Genomic DNA, 10,778 nt, shown 5'->3' on the forward strand with positions numbered 1-10,778 from the left:
CTTTTGCCTTCAGAACTGCCCTAATTATTTGTGGCATAGATTCAACAAGGTGTTGGAAACATTCCTCAGACATTTTGGTCCATATTGACATGAGAGCATCACGCAGTTGCTGCAGATTTATCGGCTGCACATCCATGATGCGAATCTCCGTTCCACCACATCCCAAGGTACTCTATTGGATTGAGATCTGGTGACTGTGGAGGCCATAAGAGTACAGTGAACTCATTGTCATTTTCAAGAAACCAGTTTGAGATGATTTGAGCTTTGTGACATGGGGCATTATCCTGCTGGAAGTAGCCATCAGATGATAGGTACACTGTAGTCATAAAGGGATGGACATGGTCAGCAACAATACTCAGGTAGGTCATGGCATTTAAACGATGCTCAGTTGTTACTAAGGGGCCCAAAGTGTGCCAAGAAAATATCTCCCACAACATTATACCACCATCACCAGCCTGAACTGTTGATACAAGGCAGGATGGATCCATGCTTTTTTATGTTGTTTATGCAAAATTCTGACCCTACCATCTGAATGTCGCAACTGAAATCGAGAATCATCAGACCAGGCAACTTTTTTCCAATCTTCTATTGTCCAAGTTTGGTGAGCCTGTGCGACTTGTAGCCTCAGTTTCCTGTTCTTAGCTAACAGGAGTGGCACCCGGTGTGGTCCCCGGTGTGGTCTTCTGCTGCTGTAGCCCATCTGCTTCAAGGTTCTACGTGTTGTACGTTCAGAGATGGTATTCTGCATACCTTGGTGGTAATGAGTGGTTATTTGAGTTACTGTTGCCTTTCTATCATCTCAAACCAATCTGCCCGTTCTCCTCTGACATCAACAAGGCATTTTTGTCCGCACAACTGCCACTCACTGGATATTTTCTCTTTTTCGGACCATTCTCTGTAAACCCTAGAGATGGTTGTCTGTGAAAATCCCAGTAGATCAGCAGTTTTGGAAATACTCAGACCAGCTGGTCTGGCACCAACAACCATGCCACGTTCAAAGTCACTTAAATCCCCTTTTCTTCCCATTCTGATGCTTGGTTTGAACATCAGCAAGTCGTCTTCACCACATCTAGATACCTAAATGCATTGAGTTGCTGCCATGTGATTGGCTGATTACATATTTGTGTTATCAAGCAATTGAACAGGTGTGCCTAATAAAGTGGTTGGTGAGTGTGTATACAAACACGTTTTTAAAGCATTGTATGTATATACACACACGTTTTTATAGCATTGTATGTATATACACACACGTTTTTATAGCATTGTATGTATATACACACACGTTTTTATAGCATTGTATGTATATACACACACGTTTTTAAAGCATTGTATGTATATACACACACGTTTTTAAAGCATTGTATGTATATACACACACGTTTTTATAGCATTGTATGTATATACACACACGTTTTTATAGCATTGTATGTATATACACACACGTTTTTAAAGCATTGTATGTATATACAAACACGTTTTTAAAGCATTGCATGTATATACACACACGTCTTGAAAGCATTGTATGTATATACACACACGTTTTTATAGCATTGTATGTATATACACACACGTTTTTATAGCATTGTATGTATATATACACACGTCTTGAAAGCATTGTATGTATATACACACACGTTTTTAAAGCATTGTATGTATATACACACACGTTTTTAAAGCATTGTATGTATATACACACACGTCTTGAAAGCATTGTATGTATATACACACACGTTTTTATAGCATTGTATGTATATACACACACGTTTTTATAGCATTGTATGTATATATACACATGTCTTGAAAGCATTGTATGTATATACACACACGTTTTTAAAGCATTGTATGTATATACACACACGTCTTGAAAGCATTCTTCCACAAGCCTATATATATGAAACATATGCGTGTGATATGTAATCAGGTTGTGCTGTTAATGAGTTTATGTGGCGTGACATACGCCTGCATCTTATTAGCAGATTGACACCTATGGGTAGTGTACAAATTCTAGCTCCAAAGCTAAACTGTTAATCTCTATGTGAAAAATTGTAAATAGTTATATTTGTTTAAGGGAGTTTGTAGTTGTCATTTAATGTATATTGAATAACCATAATAAGTTCTGTTTGTGCACACACATGGGTGTATGAGTATGTGCATATATGGTTGCATGTGTGTGTGTATATACATTTATGTGCATGTGTGTGTGCGCAAGTGTGCATTTATGTGCATGTGTGTGTGTATGCATGTTTATGCAAGTGTGTATGAGTATGCGTGCATATGTGTGTATGCATTTATGTGCATGTGTGTATAAGTGTGTGTTCATGTGTGTATGCATGTATGTGCATGTGTGTGTATGCATGTGTATGCATTTATGTGCATGTGTGTATGAGTGTGTGTTCATGTGTGTATGCATGTATGTGCATGTGTGTATGAGTGTGTGTTCATGTGTGTATGCATTTATGTGCATGTGTGTATAAGTGTGTGTTCATGTGTGTATGCATGTATGTGCATGTGTGTATGCATGTGTATGCATTTATGTGCATGTGTGTATGAGTGTGTATATGAGTGTGTATGCATTTATGTGCATGTGTGTATATGCATGTATGTGCATGTGTGTATGAGTGTGTATGCATTTATGTGCATGTGTGCATGTGTGTATATGCATGTATGTGCATGTGTGTATGAGTGTGTATGCATTTATGTGCATGTGTGTATGAGTGTGTGTTCATGTGTGTATGCATGTATGTGCATGTGTGTATGAGTGTGTGTTCATGTGTGTATGCATTTATGTGCATGTGTGTATAAGTGTGTGTTCTTGTGTGTATGCATGTATGTGCATGTGTGTGTATGCATGTGTATGCATTTATGTGCATGTGTGTATGAGTGTGTATATGAGTGTGTATGCATTTATGTGCATGTGTGTATGCATTTATGTGCATGTGTGTATATGCATGTATGTGCATGTGTGTATGAGTGTGTATGCATTTATGAGCATGTGTGCATGTGTGTATATGCATGTATGTGCATGTGTGTATGAGTGTGTATGCATTTATGTGCATGTGTGTATGCATTTATGTGCATGCGTGTGTGTGCATGTGTGTTTATGCATGTATGTGCATGTGTGTATGAGTGTGTATGCATTTATGTGTATGTGTGTATGTGTGTATGTATGTATTTATGTGCAAGTGTGTATGAGTGTGTATTTATAATATGTAATATCACAACACTGAATGTGACAGTGCTGTATATTTAAGGCAATAGGCTTTGTCATGTGACCCGAGCTTTAGTAGAACTGTCCTGAGTAAATAATAATGCTGCATAATCGTCACAATTTATTCTGGAAAAGTCTCGCAATAAAGCTCAAGTGACACAACGAAGCCTATAGTTTTCCTTATATTGCACTATCACATACTTTTAAGTAAAAGCTGAAAGGTAAATGACAAATTTAATTAAAGTGATTTCTGGTCAAACGTATGGTATTTACAAACTAATGTACAAAACTAGCCCCGTATGTGAGAAGATTTGAGATAGAAAGCAAAACCAATAATATTTTCACAAATATGATAAAAACATTTGTAAATTTGCTCAAAGCAACTGTATTTGAATTGCAAAATATTTTGAACATGGTAAATTCAATTTCATGTTCATTCTGAATGACTTTTTAGGCATATTAAATGGAATATATAAGAATATATTAAATCTCCTGTCTGTATTGAGTCTGCAAATACATTTAACTGTTAATTGCAATGATGAATGTGAGTAAAGCATCTCCCCAGTGACTGGCGCACTCTATAGTTTTTAGCACGATTAGTTATGAGGTGTGGGGGAAATTTAAAGTAAAAACAATGTCATTTAAAACCAAGTCTAAACAAGGATTTATAGGAAACATTTAGACAAAGCTGCAGCCAGTGAACAGATTTGCAGTCACTGAGGATATTTCTCTCTGTATTGTATGGGGACGTTCTGTGTATTTGTAGAGAAATACGTGCAGCTCAACTTTGCAAGTGTAACAACTAAAGTGAATGTCAATTTTGATGCTAAAGTGCCCGGTTTTTACAAATTCAATTAAAAACAGGGGCACTTTAATTCATTAAAATTTACATTTCACTCCTGTTGTGAAAAAATCCTTACCTTTTAATCATCACAGCAGCTCCAGCTTCCTCCGGTCGTTGCAAGCCATTTCTGACATCAGAAATGATGGATAGGTCATCCTCCAATCACGGCTTCCCCCCAGGGGGAATCAGTGTCTGATTCAACGCCGTGATTGGAGGAAGTTGGATTCTTCATTTTAGACCCAGGAAGAGGCTTTGCGACGGGCGGAGGAAGCTGGAGCAGCTGTGAAGATTAAAAGGTAAGTTGTTTTTTTCACAACACGAGTGAAATGTAAATGTTAATGAATTAAAGTGCCCCTGTTTTTAATCAAATTTTAAAAAACCGGGCACTTTAGCATCAAAATTTACATTCACTTTAAATTAAAACTGGTATTATTTAATTGTATTTGTTTCACATCCAGGGTGTGTTTGTGAATATATTTTACTTAAGATGCACCACATGGTTAATTGTATTAAATCCAGATGGAACATATAAAGTTTCTGGTATAGCTCAGTGAGTGAGGCCAGTGTCCCAGGTTCAAATCACTTTAAAAGCACAATAGTTATTAATCCTCATCCCCTTAATGTAACAACACGATAGGTACATTAATCCCATAGCAGTTTTCAGTTAAACATAAACAGCAAAGAAATTATTGTCCTTAAAGGGACATAAAACGCTATTTTTTTTTCTTTCAAGATTTAGATAGAACATCAAATTTTAAACAACTTTCTAATTTACTTCTATTATCATATTTGTTTTGTTTTCTTGTTATCCTTATTTGAAAAGCAGAAATGTAAGCTCAAGAGTGTGCACGTGTCTACAGCACTATATATAGCAGCAGTTTTATAATAATGTAATACATTAGCAAGAGCACTAGATGGTAGAATATATAGCCACAGACTGATGGTCAGTATTACACCTGATAGCCACAGACTTATGGTCAGTATTACACCTAACTGATAGCCACAGACTGATGGTCAGTATTACACCTAACTTATAGCCACAGACTGATGGTCAGTATTACACCTAAATGATAGCCACAGACTGATGGTCAGTATTACACCTGATAGCCACAGACTTATGGTCAGTATTACACCTAACTTATAGCCACAGACTGATGGTCAGTATTACACCTAACTTATAGCCACAGACTGATGGTCAGTATTACACCTAAATGATAGCCACAGACTGATGGTCAGTATTATACCTACGTTATAGCCACAGACTGATGGTCAGTATTACACCTAACTGATAGCCACAGACTGATGGTCAGTATTACACCTAACTGATAGCCACAGACTGATGGTCAGTATTACACCTAACTGATAGCCACAGACTGATGGTCAGTGTTATAACTAATAGCTACAGACTGATGGTCATTGTTACAACTGATAGCCACAGACTGATGGTCAGTATTACACCTAACTGATAGCCACAGACTGATAGTCAGTATTACACTTACGTTATAGCCACAGACTGATGGTCAGTATTACATCTGATAGAAACAGACTGATGGTCAGTATTACACCTAACTGATAGCCACAGACTGATGGTCAGTATTACACCTGATAGCCACAGACTTATGGTCAGTATTACACCTAACTGATTGCCACCGACTGATGGTCAGTATTACACCTAACTTATAGCCACAGACTGATGGTCAGTATTACACCTAAATGATAGCCACAGACTGATGGTCAGTATTACACCTGATTGCCACAGACTTATGGTCAGTATTACACCTAACTTATAGCCACAGACTGATGGTCAGTATTACACCTAACTTATAGCCACAGACTGATGGTCAGTATTACACCTAAATGATAGCCACAGACTGATGGTCAGTATTATACCTACGTTATAGCCACAGACTGATGGTCATTATTACACCTAACTGATAGCCACAGACTGATGGTCAGTATTACACCTAACTGATAGCCACAGACTGATGGTCAGTATTACACCTAACTGATAGCCACAGACTGATGGTCAGTGTTATAACTAATAGCTACAGACTGATGGTCATTGTTACAACTGATAGCCACAGACTGATGGTCAGTATTACACCTAACTGATAGCCACAGACTGATGGTCAGTATTACACCTAATTGATAGCCACAGACTGATGGTCAGTATTACACCTAACTTATAGCCACAGACTGATGGTCAGTATTACATCTGATAGCCACAGACTGATGGTCAGTATTACACCTAACTGATAGCCACAGACTGACGGTCAGTATTACACCTAACTGATAGCCACAGACTGATGGTCAGTATTACACCTAACTTATAGCCACAGACTGATGGTCAGTATTACACCTAACTGATAGCCACAGACTGATGGTCATTGTTACAACTGATAGCCACAGACTGATGGTCAGTATTACACCTAACTGATAGCCACAGACTGATGGTCAGTATTACACCTACGTTATAGCCACAGACTGATGGTCAGTATTACATCTGATAGCCACAGACTGATGGTCAGTATTACACCTAACTGATAGCCACAGACTGATGGTCAGTGTTACAACTAATAGCTACAGAGTGATGGTCAGTATTACACCTGATAGCCACAGACTGATAGTCAATATTACACCTAACTGATAGCCACAGACTGATGGTCAGTATTATACCAACTGATATCCACAGACTGATGGTCAGTATTACACCTAACTGATAGCCACAGACTGATGGTCAGTATTGCATCTAACTGATAGCTACAGACTGATGGTCAGTATTACACCTAACTTATAGCCACAGACTGATGGTCAGTATTACACCTTATAGCCACAGACTGATGGTCAGTATTACAGCTAACTGATAGCCACAGACTGATGGTTAGTGTTACAACTAATAGCTACAGACTGATGGTCAGTATTACACCTGATAGCCACAGACTGATAGTCAGTATTACACCTAACTGATAGCCACAGACTGATGGTCAATATTATACCAACTGATATCCACAGACTGATGGTCAGTATTACACCTAACTGATAGCCACAGACTGATGGTCAGTATTACACCTAACTGATAGCCACAGACTGATGGTCAGTATTGCACCTGATAGCCACAGACTGATGGTCAGTATTACACCTAACTTATAGCCACAGACTGATGGTCAGTATTACACCTAACTTATAGCCACAGACTGATGGTCAGTATTACACCTAACTGATAGCCACAGACTGATGGTCAGTATTGCACCTAACTGATATCCACAGACTGATGGTCAGTTCTACACCTAACTTATAGCCACAGACTGATGGTCAGTATTACACCTGATAGCCACAGACTGATGGTCACTATTGCATCTAACTGATAGCTACAGACTGATGGTCAGTATTACACCTGATAGCCACAGACTGATGGTCACTATTGCATCTAACTGATAGCTACAGACTGATGGTCAGTATTACACCTAACTGATAGCCGCAGACTGATGGTCAGTATTGCACCTAACTGATAGCCACAGACTGATGGTCAGTTCTACACCTAACTTATAGCCACAGACTGATGGTCAGTATTACACCTGATAGCCACAGACTGATGGTCAGTATTATACCAACTGATATCCACAGACTGATGGTCAGTATTACACCTAACTTATAGCCACAGACAATACACAGCTTAAGTTCACAACATTTATGCAGCAGAAGTCCTCTACTGAGCATGGGCAATAAACTGACTGCAGCTCGGGTAGATGTCTTCTAGCAACTTGATCAAAGGAAAAGCTCCTCCTTTGCTTCTTGTAAAGACCTATGCCCTCTTGTAGGGCTGTGACAGGAAGTAATAGACCTTGCACAAATTAAGTTAAAATAATAAAAGGTCAAATCTTTTTAAACTGATGACTAATACATATTGCAATGATTTATATAAAATATATAACCCACTGCTTGGTGTTGTTTTATTACAACAATGAAACAGACTGTTTTATACCCCTTTAAGGTTTTGGTGAATGATTTTTCGTGAATGATTGTGGTAAACGGTTGTGTACATATTTCCCTTAAAGGTGCACTTTGGTCACCCTGTTTTAAGACATTATTAAAGGATGTGCTTAAAAGATAAAGATTTGAATCTAATGTTCTCTTTTTATTTCTCTACAGCCAACGTTTGCGACAATGAGCTGTTGCGTTGTCAAAATGGTGGCGTTTGCTACAATAACGTGAGATGCCACTGTCCTTCTGGTTACACCGGCATCTTGTGTGAGAAGCAAAAGTGTGAGGAAACTGGGGGTTGCTCTTCCAAATCGGGACAAGAAGCTGTGTCCCTTAACTCCCAGATGGCCATGACCGTTATTCTAATCGCATCTCAACTCTGCACTTTCTAAAACAAATGGACGCTTTCCCCTGACCTACGGATTCCTCTGAAAGATCATGTGACTTTTAACGACAGAAGAAAATGAAATTTAATAACAATGATAAGGCCTGAGTGAACTAAGCCATATTTATCAAACTGCAGACGAGAAATTTCTGACTGTTATGTTTCTGTCTGACAGCAAGATGGCGGCTGATATGCGAATGCCAACAGCTGTCGAAACCTTCGACCCAAGTGGGAGACCTAAGCAAGAAGGCACCTCAAGCAAGACTGTTGTCATGGTAACCAGAGAGGTAGAGACCATCAGGAGCCCCTTACAAGATGGCTGCTTCCATGGCAACCCTAAATGCAATTAATTTGTTGTTTCTCCTTAAATATGCCAAATTAAAAACAAAGGACAGCAAAAGCTTGTTTGCCACTTCCACAAGGTCATTGCACCTCTCTGCCCAGTGTATGGACCAACCAAATAGCGTCATTCTTTGCTGCCAGTGCATTGTGGGTAAAGGAATGCGGCCATATTGGTCCCCTTATGCCCTTACACCTGTGCTTTTGTGAACGTCGCTCCGTAAACTCCTTGTTGGTCAAACAATTTTCTTTGTCCGGTGTTAGTGGCTCACATGAATTCCTTCCCCAGATCCTCTCCCAAAAAGAGAGTACATTTAAGGCTTGAATATGTAAAAAGCGCCATGTCTATGAGAACGTGGCATATACACATGAGAAAAGGCTATAGATTAAGCAAAAATAAAATGTATTTATCCTTTTTGTATTCAAATAAGGTTATTTTTCTTGAAATATGAACGATGTAGATTTTTTGTATTCTTGCAAATCCGTGTTTAAAAAAAGACAATCTATCAAATCGATCTTCATTCAATACAGAATGAAAAAATAGCGTTTTTATTAATATTATTTTTATTTCTTTTTTTAATTTCTTTTTTTATGCTTATTGTTATTTATTTGTTTCACCCTTTGGCGACCAGTTGGGTTTGAAGTTCCCCAGGACCCTTTGGTCGTAAAACGGGTATCTTGCTCAGAAATTCTTCCGTAGGGAGCGTGTGCTAATATCATGCAGAGACACAAGTTTACATATATAAAAAAGACGTGTAATATTGTTCCACCAAAGGAAATTCTAAATGTTTTCTTGTTGTTTTAAAACACTGGAAGATTTAAAAAAGGAATAAAACAGATCTCAAAACAGTTTAATGAAAATACAATGCACTTTGTTTTCATTTCATTCTGATCATCTTACTATGACTTGTAAAGGAAAACTAACAAAAGACAGAAAATGCAGAGAGTGGTTTAAACTCACAAAACCTTTAAAAGGAGCCTTAAAGGGACAGTCTAGTCAAAATTAATCTTTCATGATTCAGATAGGACATGCAATTTTAAACAACTTTTCAATTGACTTGTATCATTAAATTTGCTTTGTTCCTTTGGTGGTATTTTTGAAAAGCTAAACCTAGGTAGTCTCAAACTGATTTCTAAACCGTTGAAAACCGCCTCTTAGCTCAGAGCATTTTGAAAGTTTTTAACAGTTAGACAGTACTAGTTCATGTGTGTCATATAGATAGCATTGTGCTCACTCCCGTGGAGTTATTTAGGAGTCTGCGCTGATTGGATAAACTGCATGTCTGTCAAAAGCACTGAGATAAGGGGCCAGTCTGCAGAGGCTTAGATACAAGGTAATAGAGTTTAAAACATATATTAATATAACTGTGTTGGTTATGCAAAACTGGGGAATGGGTAATAAAGAGATTAAACAATAGAAATTCTGGTGTAGACTGTCCCTTTAAGATAATTTTCAAATTAATACTTGCAGTGCAAAAGATCAGTATAGAAAGTAAGTGAAAACTGACATTGAATGGTTTTGCAGCCCAGAGAAACACCCTTTAAAAAAAACTTGAATATTTTTATCATATTACTTTTTCTGCGGCCAAAAGGTGACAGATATAAATGATGAGCTGCTCGTGTAGAAGGCTCAAGATTCCTATTTCTGTAAATTGCATTTCAGCCTGAGAGTTGTGTGTGTAAAAAATACAATTGTCAAATTAAATTGCAGGAAGTACAAACGCAAGCAATGATGAACGTGCACTATAAATGTGATTAAACCATTTGCAAGGAATTCTTTTTTTTTATTTAAAGGGACATTAAACACCTTGAAATATGTATATAAAATGTTTACTTATGCGTAATGAAACAACTTTGCAATATACTTACTTTACTTATTTTGCCCCAAGTTTATGTAATTTAAACCCCAACATTGAGCAACTACTAATTCTCAGAACTTGAAATGCACCTGCTGACTTCGTATGGCTTACCTTGCCACATATATGTCCCTAATTGTCTTTAACTGTTAAAAACTCCAAAAC

The 10,778-nt window shown here is 37.9% G+C and overlaps 1 protein-coding gene across 3 annotated transcripts in view; it reads left to right on the forward strand.

Annotated features, from left to right (window-relative positions):
• Positions 1-9,623, forward strand: part of NTNG1 (netrin G1) — a 397,703-nt gene extending 388,080 nt beyond the window's left edge. For all 3 annotated transcript variants that reach the window (XM_053693779.1, XM_053693777.1, XM_053693778.1), the window contains one exon: positions 8,202-9,623. In XM_053693779.1, coding sequence (XP_053549754.1) covers positions 8,202-8,425 — 224 coding nt within the window. In that variant the 3' untranslated portion in view covers positions 8,426-9,623. The remainder of the gene's footprint in view (positions 1-8,201) is intronic.
• Positions 9,624-10,778: the final 1,155 nt, after the last annotated feature.

Source organism: Bombina bombina, chromosome 10, assembly GCF_027579735.1.
Source record: "Bombina bombina isolate aBomBom1 chromosome 10, aBomBom1.pri, whole genome shotgun sequence".
In the NCBI taxonomy this organism is placed as follows: domain Eukaryota; kingdom Metazoa; phylum Chordata; class Amphibia; order Anura; family Bombinatoridae; genus Bombina; species Bombina bombina.